Below are 23144 nucleotides of genomic sequence, written 5' to 3'. Positions count from 1 at the left end.
TTCTCACTGTTGCTATTTTTATCTTCTTCCTCTACTGATGTTATCATGTGAGGTCTAAGTTTTTTATCAATTTCCAAAAGCCCTTGTCATTTTACTGTCTATTATGTGCCAGTCCTACACCTGTGGCGCTATATAAATGCTAATAATACATCAATATGCTCATTCTTTATGAGTTCTGTAGGTGGAATTCCATCTGGTTTGTATATGCCAACTGAGATGCTGGTGTGAAATGTCATTGCTGTTCAGAATTTGTGATGGCTTATGAGCAGTTGGGAAATGACAGGGAAAAAAATCACAAAACTGGACGTGCCTATAATTTGAACAAAGACATCCAGCCTGTGCTTGAAATGGTGGCTATCACTGGTGCAGAATACCCAAGTCCTTATTTTCTGGAAAGCCGTAGTGAAGCAATTAGGATATTAACTAGCCTTTTCAGCTTTTTCTGAATATTTTCAGCTCAACCTTATGTGTTTAAGAGAGTTTTGATACTCAGAGTACTGATATTTCTTTCACAAAATGTACCTACTTTGGACTTTGGGAGTGAGTAGTAGGAACTTGAAGCATTCCAGGCTCCCAGAAAAGCTTTCCTATCTTCAGCCATATAACTGGTCTCAAATGGGCAGGTCCTCAGTTCCAGAAAGATCAGTCTTGGCTTCCATATAGCCATGCAGGAACTCACCAGCAGGTAGTGATGTGCGGGGTCAGAGTAAGTTTGTACAAAAATATGATGAGTCTATGAACCTATTTTTTTGACTATTCCCTGGGCTGAAGTTGTGACCATGAGATACTGGTGGATTTGACTGAATTAGACTAAGAAAACTTGATCTTAAGAACCCTGAAGTCTTAAGTGTAAAAAGCTAGAGAATATAGAGAATAATTTTGCAACTTTTCACAGTTCCAAATTGGATGATGCCTGGAAGTGTCCTCACTGGGTAATCTAAATTGTTTTCTTAGCTGCTCCAAGTATTCATCACTTGACAAGGATTAATGTTACTATGGATTACTAAAGGAAGCAATTCAGTGCTTCATTGGTAAAGAAGAAACAAGTTTTCCCTTATTTTCATCTCTTGGCCACTTCCACTGGAACAGATTGTGATCAAGCCTAAACCAAGAACTTTCAAACCCAGGAACTCCTGATAATTAATAGAAATTAGCCTTTTAAATAGTACTTGTAAACTGCTTGGTGCACAGCCTAGATACATATCTGTCACAGAAATAGACTGGAGCTGTTTAGTGGGGTGAGACTCGGAAGTGTTTTATTGCTCTCAGAAAATCATATCATCATCATCCTGGGTTAAGGCTGATTAGGCAGCATGAGAGCTGAGAAACACAGAAGCCAGGGACAGCCCTGGGGCAGCAGACGGAAAGAGGAGGGGGGGACAGAGGAGGAGGAAGGCAGCTGCTTGCCTGCCCTCCTCACAGACTGCCAAGCTGCCGGCCAGTGATGCCCCTATGGCCAGGAGCAGGAGCAAGACCACCCTCTGCACATGGCTCCTCTGCCCTGGGCTGCTTGGCTGTTTCTTGCTGGGCTTTCTTACAGGTAAGTACAGAGAACCAGGGGCTTTTGCCCCAGCTTTTGAAGCAGCTTTTGCCCCCTGCACATACTTAAGTGCAACCCCTGTTGTGATTAACTTATCATCAGGGAGATTATACTGCTTTTTTAGGTACATTATAAAGTACTCATCCCACTGCTTTTCTAAGAAGTTGCTCGCTCTAGCAGTTTTGGTCTTTAGGGAGCGAGGAATAGAATGGCTGCGTGCTTCAGCTCACGGGGAGCCCTGGTGAACTGACAGCTTACGAAATGGGCAGCCGGGCGTTGAAAGAGGAAAGATTAATAGAGTTCGAGACTTCAGTGATTGTCAGATCTCCATTTCTTTTTAATTGTATTTCCTGATTTTTTACTGAAGATCTATTTAAATGCTCTGATTCAGTTGCTATTTTAGAAACTAAGGGTAGAATGTAGAGGAGGAGGAGTTTAACTGGCAGCCAAGAATGGAGTTACTGAAGTTTTTCATTGTGCACAATGAACTTTACTAGAACATGAGATTTTTTTCTGAAGTCACTTTCAGCATTTGATTTTAAATATAAAATTGCATGTCCTTTTTAAACTTGTATTGTAGCACACACTTAAGGCTGAAGCATGAAAGAAAAATCCATGAGGGCTATTAAATATACAAAACATTAGTTTGATTTAGGAGATCCCTGAACTGCAAATTTCTGGTGCTTGTGCTACTCTTCTACATTTCCCTGAACATAATATTTTGACCATGCTCCAAAACAGGATACTGGGCAAGATGGACCTTTGGTTTAATCCAGTATCACTGTTATGTTCAGAGTGTTACTTCAGTTGCATTTAAGTCTAAGGGGTCACATATATTGTGCATGTGACATCACATGTATTTGTCTTTCTTATGAAAATTTTCCCATTTTTGGATTGTCTACCTATAATAATAAAAGGATTTTGTTTTGTTTTGTTGTTTTCTTCTTAAGACAAATTAATACAGTTTATATACCTTCTCCTACAACCATTTATGGCTACTGAATAAATATTTAACATTCTTAAACTGACTGGATCACAGTTAACTTTATTCCTTTAATTAATAAATAGTCTAACCCCAAGTCTGTAACTATTATAATGCTAGCAGTGTGTCTGTTGAGTCCTAGATCTTCACTTTAAATATGCATACACATGTATTTAAGATATATGAATAAATTAAATAAGAGAATTTCATCACGAGTATCAGGAGTTCAAACCTCACACTACAAACAGTTAATTGAGAATTTAAACTACGGTTAAAATTAATGAGAGATAAGTCTGTCTTAAAAAGGCAAGTAAAGGGGATTTACCAGCGATTTAGGCTGTAGTCTTTTGTTAATGTTTTAGGCAATTCAAAAAATGAAATATATTTTACTTTTCTGCTTTACTTCTCTGAGCTGGCAGACACTGACAGAGGGTACTCTAAGCCCTGTTCATCCATGCAGTTTTAACAGTTCAATACTTCGTGTTGCTCAAAGGCTCATACATGTGAGGACTGGCGTTCTTTCTAAGTAGAAAGCTTTTCAAATGTGTTTCAGGATGGTTGACAAAACTGTGTGGAAAAACCCTCAACTCTTCGGTTGTCTACCAAAATGTGAGACAGAAACTTGCGGCTGAAATGAAAGCAGAGAATATCAAGCACTTCCTTCGGTAAGCTGTGTGTATCTTGTTTTTTGAACAATTTTATCAGTCACAAAAAAGTGATAACATAAGCTCAAAGGAAGGGCCAATGAAAGCAGAGCTGTTAAAATGCTTTGGAAATATTTAGTTTATACAGAATGTCTGAGGGAAGGAGAAGGGAGAGGCTCACAACTCTGCTGTTCCTCTTCTCCTCATTTTTGAAGTTAAGTTTTTTGGAGTGCTTGTACTGTCAAGTCTACTTTCACCCAAGCTGTGTTACTGCCAGTGCTTACCAGTCTTTTTTATTATGATTTTTCGTCTTCTTGATTTAATGGAGTGTGTCTGTTTTTTCCTTGCAAGTGACTGAAGCTTTTACATCAGATAACTTTGCTTTCTCTCAGAGCAAGACGATTTTACTCTATTTGGGATATGTTGATTACTATGAGTTACATTTGATTGATCATCTGTTCAGTGTCTCCTAAAACTTTCACTTTGAGCAGCTAGTCTAAGTAGAAAATTAATATATTAAAAGTTAATGGTACAAATTTGCATGGCACTGAGTTGCATGTATACTTACAACTGATAATTCCTTTAGTGTGGCCATATTAGATAACATGCTCTTAGCTGGGTGCTTGGACATCCCATTATCCCCTATCTTATATCCATGGTCAGTGTGTGTGTGTATGGTTGGTTAAGTCTTGTATGATGTAATTGTTAGTAAATATACTTTTTTTGCATCATAGTGCATCCATGCAGTTCTTTCAAAGCATCTAAAATGCTAAGGATATAAAAGTATCCTTTTGTTTTGCTGTGCATTCCATTGAAAATTTTTAAAAAATCATTATTGTGTATATTTATATCTTCTACAGAGGAACAAATATATTCACATGAAAAGTAAATAACTCTGGTTAGTAAAATGTTGGTATTCAGCATGTAGGTCAGCAGCTGCATCATGAACATGAAAGGATTACTGACAAGTTTGATCCTAAACCCAAAAGGTTTAATTTCTAACATCAATTAGCTTTTTAAGTCTATAGGCCTTATCTTATTTTGTATTCATTGCTTTCAGTAGACTGGAGAGTTCCTGAAAATTATGTTTGAGTGAGAGTCTAGGCAACATAGAGATTGATGACAGCATGAAATAGCTCTGCAATTATGCTGAAGTCTCTTGGCCACAGGATATTAATGGTATCTCATGTGTCTGCTTGCTTTGATGATGGGCCAAGTGCTTCATACTGGTTGGGTTGGGGTTTTTTGCCTAAATTCAAATAAAAATAAGGAACTGCAGAAAAATTGTATTAATGCACTATCCAAAAATTTTGCCAAAAATATTAAAAAAAGTAAACTTGGGAACTTCGATCCATACTCTTAGTTTTTCAGACTACTAAATCTGCTTTTATAAAGTGGGGAAAATAAACTATGAATTTCATAAAATGTACACTTTAGTCTTAGCATTGTATCATAGCTCTGAAAAGGATTAAACTGTTTAGAAAAATTGAAACAAAAGCATCATTTGTTGTTCAGTATATTTTCCGTGACACCACATACAGTATTTAGACTACTTATGGGATTAAATGGTGCTTAAAATACTTGAGAGAATTAAAGTGCAAGAAGAAAACAGGCAACAAGTTTTGTCAAAGGTTGCTTCCAAACTTTGGTGCATACACATCCAGTTTAAAGAGAGGGAAAGACAACAGCAGAGAGCTGTGGTCTACTTAGAGAATCTAGATGTATTCAAATCTAGGGGCCAGGTGGGATTCATGTGAAAGACGTTGATGTTACATTGCTGTAGGTGAGAAGTTCTGATGATTGAAAGAGGTCCCAGGTGGCTGAAAATGGCTGATGTTGTGCCCATCTTTAAGTGAGGACAACATGGAGAGACTGTGGGCTGGTTAGCTTCAATCCCTGGAAGGGTGACTGAACATCCTTCTGGAATTTCCAGACACATGGGGGACAGAAAGATGGTTAGGAACAGTCAGCATTTATTTACCTTTCGTATCTATCATCAGCATGATTGCCTTCTGTAAGGAAGGTTTTGAACATCATCTCCCACAGCATTCTTCTTTGGAAGCTGAGGAAGTACACGCCGAAGAACATGCTCCTACATGGGTTGAAAACAGTCTGAAATGACAAGTTGAAGTGATACTAATCATGGTATTTGCTACCATGAGTTAATGGTAATTGATGGTATCTGACATCTGTGGGGCAGCCATTGACAAGTAGTGTGTTGGGAATTGGAAGCTCATGCTGAGTACCTGGCTGACTGATGAGCTTTCATCACAACTTTCTTGTACAGTGGACCAAACAAATTACAGACAGATTTCTGTAGGGTAGCCCAGAGGGGCTGGATACTATTTCAGACTATTTATCACATTTATGAATTGTATCTGATATGAAAGTAAGTGTTATTAAGAAGGATTTTATTATTCAGGCTTTTGACTAAAAAAAAAAGCAAATCTGTGCAGATAATTTGATATAATGATTTTCAAGTTAAACTTATTAGGACATCAGGACACATTATGCCAATAGTGTACAAATAGATCATCAGATACCACAATTATCTGGAAGGCTCCTTTCTGAATGTATAGTTTTGCTATATTTATTTCTGCTCCTCGTATACTGCTCATATTCTTTTGCTGAATGTCTTCGATACTGATTTTCGTTGCTTGTGTGTACATGTGGCTAATTCTGTTATGCAAAGAGAAGATCAACTGACTTAACTTAAGGCCTCAGGAGAGATCCTCTGCTCTGACTACATTTTTTACTTGTCCTGATGCAAACTCTGAAGAACAATCATGTTTTTAGCTCTAACTTTAAGACCTTACAGTCCAATGTGGCTTGAGGATTAGCTTTATATGCACTGATCCTAGTTCACTATTGTGTCTCTCTGAATTTCCTGCTTACTAGCAGTTTTCTGTTTTGTTCTAGCTCATTTACTAGGTTGCCTCATCTCGCAGGAACTGAACAGAATCTTATTCTTGCCAAACAAATTCAAGGCCAGTGGAAGGAATTTGGATTGGATTCAGCTGAACTTGTTCATTATGACGTGCTTCTTTCATACCCAAATGAAAAGCAGCCAAACTACATCTCAGTAATTGATGATCAAGGGAATGAGGTGATCTTTTTAATGACAAAACTGTATTTATGTAAGACTCCTTTAAAAAACAGTTCTTTCTCTCTTTGCCCACCCATTCAGCTCAGCTTGTGCTTTATATCACAATAAAAAGTCCAGTGCAAAGGCTACTCATATTTAGAAATGGTTTTCCAGGCTGTGCAGTAACACGGCAGAGTGGCTGTAATCTCAGTGCCTCGTACAGAGGAGAGAGGACCTGTGGAAGGGCTGCAATTAACACCAGTGGATCATAAGGTGTTAGAAGGGTTCAGTTTGAGGATACATCTAGGCCAATATCCTGTTTCCATAAACAGGCTTAAGTGGATGCACGAAGCTGCTTAAAACAAAGAAATGTATTTCAGGCATGCAATTCTTCCAGTGTCTAGATGTTTTCAGCTCAGGCATTCTCTGAATGTGCTGTAATTAGTCTCCTAAAGAATCCTCATTAGGCCTCTTTTCCAAGTATTTATCCAGTCAGTGACCCTTGTTAGATCTCTTTTCCAAGTACCTGTCCAAACCCTGCACATTTTTTGCTTCCACAACATGCTGAGGTAAGGAATTAGAGATACTATTTATTGTATGAAGTCCTACCTAGTTTTCCTTGCTCTGAACCTGATCCCACTGTCTCCCTATGGTGTCTTCTAAGTTAGAGTTAGAAGAAGTACTAATGAACTAGTCAGTCTGTAGACATCTCCCTTTTGAACACCCATAGAAATAAAGAAGCAGATGTAAAATCTGACAAGGAGCCTGAGTAAGGAGAGGAGATAGGACTGCTAGAGAAGCATCATAGCACAAAGGTGGGGATGAAGAGACATGGTGGAAACTAATGAATACTTGCTCAGGATGACATGAGCTTAGAGGTGAAAGAATGAAGAAATTTTTCAAGAAACTGTAACAGTATCTCATTTATAATCTCATAAGATGACAAGAAGTGGACATGAACCTTAACACGAGTGTTACAATAGATAGAGATAAAAAGCAGCACATTTAACTGGAGTATAACTAGCAAAGAGCTGAAGAGAATAATAATAATAAAGGTGGGAGTAATCACAAAAAATACCTGGGATGGCATGGATGAACTGGGTGCCTTTTTACTGTCACAACCTCTTGGCAGTTTCCAGCTACTTCTTTGCTTAGGTTCAGGTAGTGACTGATGGGCATCTTCTGACAAGTGATCTGTCTCTTTGCTATTCATATCTGCATTCTGTTATAAAAGTTCAGCTCTGGATCTCTAGCTGTGTTTTTGTTTGAACGTATGCATGCTAGTTAGAATTGTATTTTTTGCTAGTGATTTATGGAAACCAGCGTATAGTTTACACACTTAGCATTTGCTTAGTGGGCAAATTTTTGCCTGGAGTATTTGACCAAAGACTTCTGTTATTTATTGGTAGGTTTTCAATACGTCATTGTTTGAACCACCTGCTCAGGGGTATGAAAATGTTACTGGTATACTACCACCATATAATGCTTTTTCAGCACAAGGAGTGCCAGAGGTAAGAAAAAAATTATGTAAGAGTGCTATTAGCTGAATTCATATTTTGTGAATATCCTTATCCCTGCCTTACTGGGACAAATTGCTCCAATTTCTCAAAATATTTGTTGTAGTAGTTTTAATTAATCATTTGTGTTAATTAGGGAGCACTTAAGCACGGCTAGGCCACATATTGTGCAAAGGTTAGAAGTCTTTTATAACCAAAAAACCAAAGCTTTCTCAAATTGCTAGAACTTTGAATCAAATAATAGTTTTTATCTTGATGAAAAATTTTGGATATATCTCAGATTGCTCCACATTATTCAATCATATGGAGAGAACCTGCTTAAGGCACAAGTAGAATTGGCAATATATAAATCAAGTTGGAAGACACTTTGGATTAAATGAATGCCTTTAAAGGCCACAAAAGCCCCTCACTTAATCTGCTAATCCATTATGGAACAGTCAGGGACAACATTGCATTGCATAAATGAATGAAATTATGTAATTCTGTGTGTTTATGTATGCAAGGTATTACCAGTATTTGTCATGGCCAGAGAAATTTGTCAATTTAACAAAGTATATTGGTTTATTTTCCAGCCTCAGATTTTAAGACTGTTGTTAAGGGCAGGATAATATACAAAAGTCAGCCATTTAAGCCAAAGTTTCCTATAGAATATTATAGATATCTTTTGCTATTGTTTTTATGGGCACTGGATCTAATTTGCAGAAATGCAAAAAAACCCCCAACACTATATCATACATAGTGAACGAAACAGTGTATTTCTGGGAGTGGGTAGTTTGTCTGTTGATTGACCAGTTGCCATGACACTGCTTTTCTTTTCTGTGCAGGCAGATCTGGTCTATGTGAATTATGGCCGTACGGAAGATTTTTTTAAACTGGAGCGTGAAATGGGAATTAACTGTACAGGAAAGATTGTCATTGCCAGATACGGGAAGATCTTCAGAGGAAACAAAGTAAGTGTTGTGTTTTAATTTTTCCTCTGTGGGTCAGACACTGTTCATGACAGAGCTGGAGGGAGTTAGTGAGGGCTCTTAGTTGGAATATATGAGCAGAAGGAAGCCTGCAATGCACCCATTGTGACTGCAGTCTAACTTCCAAAACAATAAAGCCATGTGAATGTATTAAACTCCTGAGACTGAGATGACTGCAAACTGCCTAGGCAGTTTTTGCAAAAGATTAGTTTAAGGAACTGAGTAGTTTGTAGAGCCAAGATTTTTGATACTTTTCATCCGTAGAATTGTAGTATTTTGAAATAGCAATTATTTGACAAGGAGTCTGATGCACAGAGACTGATTAATTATATCTTCTGACTTTAGATAACAAGTCTGACAAAACGGGTGACAGTGGGGCAGTAAGGATAGTGGTCAGTTTTTGTGCCTCAGTTTTACATCCTGTACTTTATTTCATAGCCTTGAGCTATGACTAAATGAATAACACAAATAATGAACAGTGTGTTTCACTGTGGTTTGTCCTTCTGCTGAATCTAGGGTCATTTTCACTCTACTACACACACAACTTCTAAAACTATGTCTGCATGGAAGCAAATTGCAACATTCAGATTTATCACTGCATTGACCAAAAAGAAAAAAAAAATAAAGGAGACACTTCTTAAAAGTAAATAATTTCACAGGTTAAAAATGCCATATTAGCAGGAGCCCAAGGGATCATACTTTATTCAGACCCTGCTGACTACTGTGCCCCAGGAATAGATGCTTATCCAGGTGGCTGGAACCTTCCAGGTGGGGGAGTCCAGCGTGGGAATGTATTAAATCTGAATGGAGCTGGGGACCCTCTAACACCAGGTTATCCTGCCAAAGGTGAGTGAAATTTCTGTAACCTGGGCCATCAAGTACTTTATAAACTGGTGTCGAAAGTCTGACACTAGAAATTCATTTATTTTTAGTAGAAATGAAGAGAAAAAAACTGCTAGAAATTATTTTTAGCAGTAGTTAATTTTCCTATTGCAGACTAAATTCTGCCTGTGTGCCATTCTAATTGGTTGCTTTTGACCTAGGTGGGGAAGGAAAGTTTTTAGGAAAAAACTTCAGGAAAATCTCTTTGTTTATCCCAGGCTTATAATTATCTTAGAAAGGCAGGATGCGCAGGTTTACAGACTATGAAGCAGCAGGAAACGACTGAGAATTTCTAGTAATTTTTAAATATCTGTGTTTCTCAGGATGACCAGTTTAAACTAGATTATACTCTACCATCAAAGAGGACTAATAGCTTTGCTTGGAGGTATGTTTTCTTGCTGATCATAAATTCCAAGTAGGAAAGCAGTTTAAAATCCTCCTTACAGGGAGTAAAATTCTAATAGTAAAAGTAACAGTCGCCTGGAGTCTTTCAAATATTGGCACCATATGCTTGTCTTGTCCTTGTTGGCATTCCAAAACTTCTTCTGAACTCAGATGCCTACCAGTGCGGTCTGCAGATGGGATGGGTATACAGGGGGCCTTCTGGAAAGCTTGTGTGAACACTGTTGGATGCATAAGACAACCTGCTGAAAAAACAGGATAGACTGTGTGTGCCTCTCCCACCAGACTCAGAGAGACATTGCCTGTCTTCACCATAGGCAAGTGTATCTGGGGATGTCTTCTGCAGCTTGCCAAACAGTTGCACAAGTGCCATCTTCACCTCACACACCAGCTTGGTTTTCCCTTAGCCAGCTTTGAGGAGATGTAATAATATGGATGGACAACAAATCTAAATGTGGAGATTTTTTTGCACAATTGTGCAGATGCATCACTGGGTTTGTGGTTCTGTCCTTGCAGTTTGGTTTCCTAGAAGTAATGTCTGAGAAATTATGTAAGAATTGAAAAGAATGATGAATGCTCGTGGCTGCTGTGTGGCTGCACTGTTCAAAAGTGTTTACAGTTTGGTTAAAGTTGCTAAGAACACTATAAACTTGACATTTTGTTCTGGTTTCTCAGAGTACACTTTCAGGTATAAAGTTAATGAAGGTGTAGGGATTCCTAGAATCCCGGTTCACCCCATTGGATATCATGATGCAGAACTATTATTGAGGTGAGTGTACATCAGTTCTCCTCACTCTGGTAAAATCTCTGCTGTAATTTGCATTCATACTACTTTTTTTAGTAAATGTGTTTTTCAGGAAATGTGGAAAATTCAAAGCAACCTGTTTCTGCAATAATGCTTTTCAGAATTTTGTAAACCCACCTTGGGTTTACTGCAATAATTATTAAGGGAATTTAAGATTTTACCCTACTGTTCAACTGCATTTGTCTTGGTTTTCACTTTACAGTGCAATGGGAGGACCTGCAGCTCCAGACAGCAGCTGGAAGGGAAGTCTCAATGTGTCTTATAACATAGGGCCAGGATTCACAGGAAACTCTTCTACAAGGTCTATTTGAACACTTACCTGTTTATACAATATTGAAAAAAAATCCCTACAAGAGGAAAAACTGTGAAACAATACATCTAGAGATATTCTGGAGAAATTTACTTCCTTCAGAGTGGGCTGCACATGATGATTATTTTTAGAATTTGAAAAAAATCAGATAGTAAATGATGATAAGTTAGCAGACCAAGACACATGACAGTGGCATTTGGCAATAACTTGTAATAAAGCAAAAGATCACTTTTCTATACTTTTCCACACCAAAAATAATTTCAGTTTACATGAGGTATCATTCTATTAGGATTGGTAGTGGATCACACTGAACAGTCATTATCACTACCAAATCTCCTGAAAAACAAGAGTATGCCTGAATATATAATTTTGTAGACTCCATTTACCATTATTCTTTCCTGCTCTGCTTTAATACTAGTTGAAAATGAATAAAATAGGAATAAATAAATAAGAAAGCATATTTGACATAATTATGTGCTGTTTGGAATATCTTGAAGAGCAACAATGAGAAAACAGTGTGATTCATCCACAAAACTCATACACGCAAAGTATTTTTGAATGCACTTCTTAACATCGTCCTACTTGTAAAGGCCACATTTTTTGTAAATATGGTCTAATCCTACATAGTCCTTTCTCAGAGTAGCTCCATATCAAAATGAACCTTTTGAGTCTGGGAAAAGTCACTTGCACATGGAAAGTGTGCAAGTATATGCATGTTCAAAGCACTAGTGTCAGTTATTTCCTGGGCAAAGATCCAGTGGCTGTCCTGAAGTACGTTTTGATTTTGACAGCTATGCAGATTTGCTGCTGAAAAGATAACTTCAAACGTGAAACTCTGGAGGTTTTGCCAGACCCAAAAAAAGCATTGTTTGATGATTTGTTTCTTCTATGGATTAAGAGGGCTGAATACTATATTATTTTTATCTCTCCTAAAACATAGATTTCCTTTGCTTTTATAAAATTTCACAAGTGGAATTTACTGGGGAGGAGGGGGCAGAGATGAAGAGTTTTTACTGGGGGGGCAGGGAAAAAGTAAACTGTACTTCTAGTAGGTTCCCTGTCTCTAGTTGGAAGGTTCTCTGTCCACAGCTAGGAGGCTGGAACTAGATGATCTTTAAGGTCCCTGCAAACCCAAACGATTCTATAGTTCTACAACTGACTAATTTTGATCACTTAGATCTGCTGTCCTAAACAGAGTTTCAATTTATTCCTGGATGAATATTCCTGATGACCTTTTCCCCACATTCTATCTTATTAATGGAATTGTGCTAGAAAACCAAAGTGTATTTTTTATAAAAATATGTATATCCACAACCATAATTTTGATCAAAATATAAAATAAATGTATTTTTAATTACTGTGCATGTTTTTAAGTTTACTCCTCTAGTACCAAATTGTCTAATTGATTCCCACAAATAAAAATTCAATAAATTCTGTAAATATTTGCAAATTTATAGATTGACCCACTTCATAGGGTTGTTTCTGCTGTCAGCACAGCAGGTTAAGCTGAAATAAAAAATGACACACTGAGACAAATGAACACACATCAGACTAGTGCTGAATACACAAAGCAGAACAGAAGGACAAACTCTTTGGCTTATATGTTATTAGCATTGAATTTTTATTGGCTTCTCAGTCAGAAATGGTTACTCCATACTGCCTTTCATTTCAGAAAAGTCAGAATGCATGTTCATACAAGCAATAAAATAACACGAATTTACAATGTCATTGGCATCCTCAGAGGAGCCATGGAACCAGGTGAGCATTGGGTGCTTCATGATTTTAATTCTTTCTTTATTTTGTGTTTGATGAAATTGTTCTCATGTTGTAAGAAACTTTTTGTTGTAAGAAAGTTTTTTAGATAGCTAGATAATATGGAATCTAAGTAATCCTTCATAGTTGCTCTCTCCCTCCCATTACAGTGTTTATCATTGGCATTTCCAGGAATATATTTGAATGGAAGTACCAGAAAGATAGATGTCAGAGAATTTTTTTATAATGCCTGTCATTTTACAGTAGGCTTCTCCTTACATCATTCATACATTTTGCCTTTGCAAAAATAAACACAATGCAAAGTACAGAAAACTAGTGATGATTTGGGACCTTAAGATTCTACTATTGATATTTAGTAGAAGGTCATATACATGAAAGACCTTTAGGTGGAAAAATATCTATTAAATATTTCTTGTCTTCAGTTGTATATTTCAGTAGGGTAAGTGACTGCAGATTACCTAAAAAATAAAATTGTTACACTGGTATTGAACTTCATATTTTGTTTGATACAAGTAGGGATGCAATCAAAGGAAACACCAAAGATAACCAAAGTGCATTTTTAATTATGAATTGATATTGTATGCTTGTTTCCAGACAGATATATTATTTTAGGTGGTCACAGAGACTCTTGGGTATTTGGTGGTATTGATCCAACTACGGGTGCAGCTGTTCTGCAAGAAATTGTACGGAGTTTTGGTAAAATGAAGATGGAAGGTAACAATTATTACAGACATAAAATGATGGATATAGAAAACAGAAGCTTTGAGGAACACTGTTCCTGTAAATTGTTGTAGTTATTTAACTTTTCACTTCTACAGAAAGTTTTATTTCTAATTGTGAAATATGGAAATTTGTTGAAGAGGTGCATATATAGCATTTCATCTTAGTTGGCTGAATTTATTTCCTCATCAGTGTAATAGTCCCCTCTTAGTTGTGTAGAATAAAAATATTGCATTAAGAAGAAATGCCTCTGCAATAATATGTTCCTCTAAGGAACTAAGAGAGGATTTTTTTTACTGTTATATCAGTTAAGTGTTATTTTTAAAAGGAATTTCAATTAACTGTGGTGATCTTTTACTAGACTTTCAAAATTTAACTTGAATTTTCAAGTTTAACTATGTGATTGCAGGTTGGAGACCTAAGCGAACTATTATTTTTGCAAGCTGGGATGCAGAAGAATTTGGATTATTGGGTTCCACAGAGTGGGCTGAGGTAAATAAAAAAATAGTGTAAAGTAAAGTAAAACTTGAAAGGGTATTGCAGGCAGCTGCAGTACCCAGCATCTATTCCTAGACTGCAGTCAAGTGCTTCATGGTAAAATTGGAGCACAGCAGGCTTCTTTGGGTGCTGTAAGGCACTCATGTATTTATATCAATTACTTACTTACCTTCTTACAATGTATGTGTACTAACTCTTCTAAGACTTAAAAATCTACTTTGATTCAAAGTTAATGTCCCTCAGTGGTCTCTATGTGGAAATCTATCCCTTCATTTAACAGAATTACAGCATTTTATATAACCCAAATTGGTCTAACTCTCTATTTGAGAAATTCCTTAGTTTTTATAAAATTAAGTCCAGATCATTAACTTGTGATCCATAAGCACCCCAAGCCCTTTGTATGGAAATCAGTCCTCCTGGGCAAATGAAAGGATAAGTAATCTATGAGTGAATATTTCCAAATTCCTGTTAATTCCAGCATTGTAGAGTCTCAGGGGCAGAACAGTTTATTAATTCTGGCTATATTCCTGCCTCATAGAAGGATGTTGGGAAATTCAGAAGTGAGGTTCTGACTATTTTTCTCTTCTTTTTCCTGTTAGGCATGTTAAATTCTTAACCTTGTAAGTGGATTTGTTAAAACCCAATACGAAATACAGGTCTTACAAGAGTTGTCATTGCTTTGTCTGTAAAATCCAAGTTGGAAATAGAGCAGGCAGAAAATTGCTTAATAAAACATATTTCTGCTGAACTACTTCCATTTATTAGTACTGAACAGTTTAAGAGAAATGTGTTTTTTTCTTCTATTAGAAATTTATTTACAAGGTAATAATTGTATATGTGGATAGAGCTTTTAAAATCTATAAAATAAAACATTTTAATCTTTTTAGTTTAGTTTATTGTCATGTATTTCAGTAAACCACAAAATTATACAGCAAAATAGCACGCATCAGAGGAGGGAACAAACACAGAAATATGCTCTCAAACAGCAAAGGGATTCCATCATACTGTGAGCAAAGCTAAGTTTTCTATTCCTATGAATTTGAACTAATTCTTTCTCCCATAAACTGTTTGATTTCCAGCTGTAACAGTCTCTGCATCTTACTGTTGGTTTATGGGACATTAGATGAAGAAAGAATAATTTCAGCTATTTTAAATCATTTACTGAGAGATTTTAAAGAGTTGGCATTGAAGTATTATCCCACCTGCATATGAAACTGTATTTATTATTTCTTTGTCTACATATCTATGTGCATATTTAGATGTTGTCAAGAAAAAAACCCACACAATTGTTTTAACTCTGAGAAATATGAAAAAATGGTACTTAAAAGATCAATTTCTCTTGAGTAAGTAATGAATAAATTAGGAGTTATGTTAAATTTGTTAAATATTGCTACTACTGTTCCGTAATTTTTTTGCTTAATAATTTGGTCTCTAGTAATGTATCAATCATTATTTCATGAAACAACAGCTGTACAAGGTTAGAAAACCATAAGCACAGTTCATATTTGAACCTCAGTGTTTTGATATTATTGTTTCCTTGCTTTATCTTGGTGATGTGCATTACTAGTTTTTTACAACTAAATTAGATTCAGTTTCTCTAGAGACATTCCTCACAGCTTACATTCTAATTTTCTGCAGCTGCCAGATCTGTAATGTATTAAATCTTGAGGAAAATTAACCCATGGTATTCACTGCCTTCTGTGTAAGAGAAAAATTGCAACTGTGGCAACATCCTTTTGTTATACAGACAATCTCCACTGCTCATAAATGAAGGAATTTCTTTATGCTACTAATATGACTTTGCAAGACCTCATGTATGCATGTACAGGCTCACTCCCTCCCTTCGTATTCTTTTGTGGGATCTCCTCTATGTTTTTTTAAAGATATTAATGTCATTTTCTATTTATCAATTACCAATTCAATTTTTAGTTCACGTGACTTACAAATGATTATTTGGGTTACAAATTGAATGAATCGAGTAACAATTACTAACCTAATTAAAATATCTGTCACAAAGCCAAGACTTAATAAAATACTGCTTACTGATTAGAATATCAATTCAAACATAATTACCAGTTTGGAAAAAATTAAACAAGATGTGTGTATATATTTAGCATGAAAGCAATTCTTTGTGGACTCAAAATAGTCAACTTCATTTTAATAGGGTATTTTAGTGCTTTGACTCATCCCTTTTTGAAATGGAATAGTGTAGAAATGACAGCAGTGCTCAGTTCATCAGTGTTAAAATTGCATTTAGTGCTGGGAGCACACATGAATAACTAGGAATTAAGAGCATGGAAGAATTCTGGCTGATCTCGCAGTGACATGTTGCATGTTCAAAAAGTCCCGAAGTGCAGAGTCAAAAAGCATGTACAGCCTTATTTTATCGTGTTACAATTCTGTTCAATAATTTTCTTGTTCCATCTCGCTCCTGTGTGATGCAGTAGGCAGAACCTTCATTTTGTGGATATTTTCCACAACAAATTAAGTCACAGAAAGCACAAATGAATTTCATATGCCAAGATCATTTACCCATCTTCAAACAATATAATTAGTAAGGTACATAGTAGTATTTATCCTGACTGAGTTCTAAGGGCAATGCTTTAAGAAATAGTGCACTTAACATGCTCTTCACTAAATGTCACTAATCGAAAGTAACAATTACACATTTACAACCCCAGGAAAATGCCAAAGTCCTTCAGGAACGGGCAGTTGCTTACATCAACGCAGATTCTTCTATAGAAGGTGAGTCTTTTATTTTTAAATTTACCTTACTTCCAAAGCATAATTTTTATTAGTTTTCTCTGTATTATTTATTGCATTCAGAGCTGGAAAACATAAGATAGGTGTAGCGATGTTCAGAATAAGTGTAGTAAATACAGAATTTAGTGGAGAGAAGAGAGAACAATTTAAATTCTCGTGTTGCTTTCTTTTGCAAATAGTACCATCCTTGAGCTGCAGCCCATGTGTCTGGAGTCCAGAATGTCTCCTCTGGCAGAGTGTTGTGTTCTGTGCTAACTGAGTGTTCTGTATATTAAACTCTCTCTTTACTGCATTAGCTTTAATTTACAATCATGGTTTTGATATATGACAGTCTGCTCCTTGTTCTGGTCACAGCTCCAACTCCTTTCCCTGTGGAATCATAATATTTTCAGACACTAATTTATTATGTTTATAAGACAATTTGTATCGAGACCTTAGGTTTACACTTGATGGAGGTGGGAGATGATTTAGTGCTTCAGGCCAGTGTGGTTATCTTTGTTCATTGCTGTGATCAGGGAGTTATATATATATTACAGCAGAGCTCTTCTTCAAAAATAGGCACTGAAGAGTGTTTCACAAAAAACCTTATCCACCATTATCCCATTTACTATGATCTTCAGACTGCAAGAATCTGTCATTCAGGAATGCTACTTACAAACTGGCCTTTTTGGGGAGCTCTACACTACAACCTAAATGACAAAATCCTTCTTAAAATATACTGGGCTTTATTACCGAAGGACCTCTCTTACTGTTGTCTGTGCTGAAAGAATAGTTAGAAGAGTCCTGTGAAGCTGCTCTGCATCATAACATCAAGTTATTCAAGGCATTAATGTTCTCATGTCAAACCCAACTTATTTGGGCTTCCTGTGTGTGACTAAAATGGTTATCAACAGGCACATTTAAGAACTCTTTTTATTTCTGTCAGCTGAAAATTTTGTCCATCACAAAAGGATTGGAAAGAAAGAAAAGCCAAGCCCAGTTTCTAAAGGCTCAGTTGGAGCTGAGGAATAAGGAGATTTAGAGCTGTTCCTTCATTTATGCAGCCTACAGGCTGTGTAAAAAGCTGAGCAGAATTTCACGCCTAGAAGATCTCACAAATGAAATAATAGCTTTGCAACTGCTTCAGATTCTCAGTATGGATTGTAACACATATTTTTTTAGTTGGTTTGCAGCCAACATACTGCTGCCTTAACAATTTTCTTCTAAATCTTGATTATTCAAACATGTCTCTTGCTTTATGCATTAAAGAAAATATGAAAGTAAAACAACTGGAAAATAAATATGTAATAAGGAAAAGAACACCATGTTAAGTACACTGGTTTAAGTATCTTGGATATCTTTCACCTGACTGAGCAGTAAAATCTACTGTAAAGTCATAGCATTCATGTACTCTGATGATTATTTTGTTTATCATCAAATGTTTTCCACAGCACTTATACCACATTTTGGACAGCAAATTATTTCTCTTTATTGTCTTATAGCAATGAAAATAAGGAGAGGGGTTTATCATTTTGAACAGTTTCATGACTTGAATTTACAGCTCTCAAATACAGACTCCTTTTGGAAACATCATTAACATTATCTTGTATTTTTTCTATCATCATGGACTTTTTTGTAATTATCAGTCTGGTCCTAGAATATGATATGTAAGAACACACTGTGCAAAGTGTGACCCAAGATCTAAAGCCATATCAAAACCTAATAACTGACAACTAATTACTAACAATAACAATAACTTAATAACTGTTGTCTGAGAGCTTGTGGGTTTTTTTTATGTTGCAGCCTTTTCATCCCTGTTCCCTTCTTTGTTGTCTGTATTTGAGGGCAGAGGTGTTTGTTCACTACTCTTGGGTGGCTGCAGTCTATAGAGAAGACTGCTTTAGACTTCTGCCTATCCCAAAAATGGCCATAGTTTTTGATGGGACTGTTGCTGCTGTAGCTGAGAACTTTGCTATGCGATACTTACCAAGCTCAGTAAAATCTGCCAGCAGCATGGAAACCTTATGGGGGTAAAGGGTAGATGTCACCATATGATGGTAAAAGGGGAGGTTTAGGAGACAGAAGAAAACATTGCTCTGCATCTTTTTTGCCTACTGTTTGGGCTAGACTTAGTTCTGAAATATAAAATGCCAGATGTCTTGCAACTCTCTTACTCAGAAGATGATCTGTCTTGTAGATAGAATCTGCAAAAGCATTGAAAAAGTACTGTCTGTGGTAAGAAAAGTAGCTGAATTGAAAGATTTCTCAAAACATCTTGTAGCTAATGTCTTTCCTCTTGCACACCTCCTGAAAGCACTGGCTTTATTTCTAACATCTTATTTTTTGCCGTTTAACACAAGCTTCAGGAAGCATATGAGTGACAAGGGCTTGTAGCTAATGAGGGAGAGTTAGGCGTATTTTAGAACTATGGGAAGGCTTAATTATGTTCCTGTGTATGTACTATAACCAATCCATCATTGTTATGCAGTGGCAGGAGCTCATATGGTGTGACCAAGTAATCTATTTCTGTATATATTCTGAGGCAAGATCTAAATTCTTGCCTTGGAATCCAGAAGTTTATCTAAGAAAGGACTGCAGGGTTTAATCAATTAAGAAGATAATGCCACTGGAACCTGAAGGGAAAACTTCCATATCTTTGTTTTATTTTCAGGGAACTACACATTAAGAGTTGACTGCACCCCTCTTCTCTACAAACTGGTGTATAATCTGACAAAAGAGGTACAGAATCAGTGTCTACTATTTCTGACTTTCTAAGAATGTAAAACTGTAAGTTTATTGGATAAAATAGAATTATTGAATAATATTGGATTTATTTTATTGCTGTGCCGGAAGAATCTTGATCCCACCAAAATCAATAGCAAAACATCCCATCAGCAGTACACAGTCCATGCTCACAGTTCCTCAGTATTCTTAAAGGTTGAAATGTGTCACTGACATAAGTGGAATCTTAATTTCAATATATAGTAAAAACAATCATAATAAAAACAAGATGATAAAACATTGGGCAATATCAGTTCTCTAAAGTGATAAGCATTGAAGGAAATAATTTTCATATTGGCTAGCTACCATTTTCTCTCCGTGTCTGTTCCCCCAAATCTCCTTCATATCTCACTGAGCCTTTGAAATATGTAATAAAAATTGAAGGATTGAGAAGGTTTTGTAACAGGCCAGACAAGTATATTTGCATGATTACAAGTGGTCTAACCATGTCTTCTTTACTTTCAGCTCTCAGAATAATTTCTCATCAGGCTGAAAGGTTGTGATCCTTTAAAGGATGGAACTTCCTTGTCCGTATGAGGAGTTAACCAGATTAGGCACCTAGTATGAGTCATTGCCACTGTCCTCAGATCTGCATTCATCTCAGTTAACAGAACACATCTCTGACTGACTTAAGCAGCGTAGGCTCCCTTTAAAGGCACAGGGTAGAAATAAGTGCCTTTAGGATGAGATTCATTTGACCAAATGTGGTTTTCCACCTTTGGATGTACAGAACTCAAACTATTTTTTCCCCTGATATGAAGGGAACTCAGGTGGCTTGGTCCAGTATAAAAATCTGCACTGTGATTGCACTTGGTAGGATGATTCCAGCTACCAGTCTCCCATCCCACTAGATGCATTCATCCTGAGTTATTTTCAAAAGCATTAGTCTTTTAAAACCTGAAATGGCATGGTTTGGATCAGGGGAGGTTTATCTATGCCATTCTATGATTTTCTTTTCTTTTCTACATTTTATTTTCTTATAAATTCTTTCTATCTTAACCTTTTCTTTCATCCTTGCAGGAGAAGAAGCTATGTTTATTCAGATGTTAGCTCTGACACTTTGCACACTGAAGGGCATTCTCTTTTGTATATAAAAATTGTCATGTCCTTAGTGCTGCAGGCCCTGGATAAAATAATTTACTTTCTGTCTGCAGCAAGCCACTTACCCAGGAAGACATTTTCCTGCAAAAGATAAACGAAATTAAAAAAGGTGCTCTGGACTAAAAATAGTACCTCATTCTTGACCTTAAGTCAGCTATTCAACTATTGCTGGTTTGAGTAGAAAATTTCCATTAAAGTACCATGCAAAGTACTTAAGACTGACTTAAAAAAAAATTCCTATTCCATGTTATGTTAACTTTTAAGTGTAGAAGCATGATGTAAACAATACAAAACCTGACAACCTGACATCTGATTATGCATGTCCAAAGGAAGGTTATTTCTGCTCATATTAAACAGTCCAAAATCCAAAGATCTCTTTGATCTTCTTATTTTTTAGTGAGCCAATTCTCACCAAAAAGAAATGTAGTGCACACATGAAGTGTTCTCTTTCAAGGAGTTCTGCATTTAACTGTGGTCCTCTGCATACAGATAGTATATTTAGCTGTTGACTGTCTTTTTTGGCCTTGCTCCACTGCTAGGGTTTAGACATTTGGTCATCACCAGACAGTGTCTGCAATAGCTCAATTTCAATTCCCCTGTTCTGATCATCACTGCTTCAGTTATACTTAAAGAACTCTGCATCTTCCTTGAGATAGCAGGAAGCTTATGCTGATTCTAGATTTGGATCTAAGTCAGGGCAAATAGTATGTTTTACTATGCTCTCAGTGTTGTATGAAGAAGCTGGGCAAAGGTTTTTACATGTGTCAGAATAATATCTTTGACAGAGCATGGAGTGCTTTTGCTCCCATATGTCAGAGTTCAGCTTGCACTTATTAATGTGCTGTTTTCATTTTAGCCCTAGGACTTAACCAAAGTGCCCTGAAAATGATGGCAGCCAAGCAGTTATTTCACAAAGTTGCTATTTTTCTGCTAGCTGCTGACAACATCTCAGAGGTCAGAACTGTTTGGATTTTCAAGTTAGAGTCTGTATGTTTTTCAATGCAGAATTTAAGTCTCAATAATATGGTGGGACCATGTATCTAGCCATGAACATTTATGCTTTGGATTTCGGAAAAAAAATCCCAATCCTCTATACATCATAAGCAACCTTATGTTTAAAGGACCATGTCTATTAAAGGTTGTTTAAGTGTAGATGGAGACTTAGGCTGGAGTCTTGATTTATTTTTACCTCTGCCACAGATTTTCTAAGAGCTTTGGTCAACTAATTTTACACACTTTCATAGTTTTCCTGGCAGCATGATGACTGCACTAATATTTACTTTTTCCATCCTGGTTACAGAGCTTTTTGGTTTTTTGAAGGTAAGGGTGAGACCTGCATTTGTACATACAATGTTTTACACAATGATTCTCCAGTCTTGGTTGAGTCCCCTTGGCACTGCTGTAATATGACTGGTTTGGACCCTTCCTTCTAGCACAATTCTTTTGTAACTTTCCTATAGAAAAAGCAATCAAATTTTAGGTTTAGCCTTGTTGAGAGAATATTGCTGCTGTGCAGGGCAAACCTCCACGGGGTTATGGCTGTCATCTCCCTTTGCCTGCAGAAAGGAGAGCAGCTGGGGCATCCTGGCTGCTGGAAGAGTCTCATAGTATTATATACGCTGTTGTGTGTGTACATACACAGTGCTGTAAGGTGGTAAGAAGTCCTAGAACCCACTTCTTCCAATAGCAGATGAGCTCTAGCTAGTATCCTTTAACCTGCTTTTCCCTACGGTCTGTGGTTTGTTCCAAGTGCCTGTGAGATGCCTTTTGTGGTTGGGATCCATAAATATGTGTCATAAATGTAAACAGTGTACGTGTACTTCCCTGCATGCAGTAATACTGTTGGTAAAGAATGATGCAGGTGGCTGTAAAGGCCTCCTTTGACAATGAATTGAGTTACAGGTACTTCCAATGAGACTACAATATTTTCCTCTCCAGATTTTAAGCCCTGATGAGGGTTATGCAAATAAGTCTCTTTATGAGAGCTGGCTTGAGAAAGACCCTGGAACTGAAAATAATAGCTTTCCAAGGTAAGATTTTAATTTGTTGGGGTTTTTTTCTCCCAATATTTTATCATATCATAGCATGTCTACTCTTCAGAATTTTTTGAGATGTGCTATTTATGGCAGCAGTACAAAACCTTTTAGCGTAAGGTGACTTTTTAGCAATATCTTTTATAGTAAAATAATTTTTTTAAAAAATTATGATAACATTATGAAATCTCATACTTTTAATTAGTAGAAAAGCAATTTGGAAAGCAATCAAAAAAAGCAGGGTGGGGAAAGAGTTCAAAAATAGTTTAGTCACCAACTAGATGAGATAAAATTGTTAGGATAAGCAAATGCTCAGTTGAAAGAAGCTGCCTAGAGCAGTAATTAAAAAGCGGCCATTAAA

General features: G+C 36.6%; 1 protein-coding gene across 1 annotated transcript in view; it reads left to right on the top strand.

The window, feature by feature from the left end:
- Positions 1–564: 564 nt before the first annotated feature.
- The window catches only part of LOC108499616 (N-acetylated-alpha-linked acidic dipeptidase 2-like), a 31684-nt gene continuing 9104 nt past the window's right edge, over positions 565–23144 (top strand). Inside the window, exons 1-14 of the mRNA XM_017819663.1 lie at positions 565–1540; positions 3076–3187; positions 6086–6272; positions 7661–7762; positions 8593–8718; positions 9396–9582; positions 10696–10789; positions 11028–11126; positions 12808–12893; positions 13503–13622; positions 14038–14120; positions 16808–16871; positions 19540–19607; positions 22689–22780. Of these exons, the coding sequence (XP_017675152.1) occupies positions 1453–1540; positions 3076–3187; positions 6086–6272; positions 7661–7762; positions 8593–8718; positions 9396–9582; positions 10696–10789; positions 11028–11126; positions 12808–12893; positions 13503–13622; positions 14038–14120; positions 16808–16871; positions 19540–19607; positions 22689–22780 (1508 nt within the window). The 5' untranslated portion in view covers positions 565–1452. The remainder of the gene's footprint in view (positions 1541–3075; positions 3188–6085; positions 6273–7660; positions 7763–8592; positions 8719–9395; positions 9583–10695; positions 10790–11027; positions 11127–12807; positions 12894–13502; positions 13623–14037; positions 14121–16807; positions 16872–19539; positions 19608–22688; positions 22781–23144) is intronic.

This window comes from Lepidothrix coronata, unplaced genomic scaffold (genome assembly GCF_001604755.1).
Source record: "Lepidothrix coronata isolate B3197 unplaced genomic scaffold, Lepidothrix_coronata-1.0 Scaffold76, whole genome shotgun sequence".
Classification (NCBI taxonomy): Eukaryota; Metazoa; Chordata; class Aves; order Passeriformes; family Pipridae; genus Lepidothrix; species Lepidothrix coronata.
This window is presented reverse-complemented; position numbering and strand designations above follow the sequence as displayed.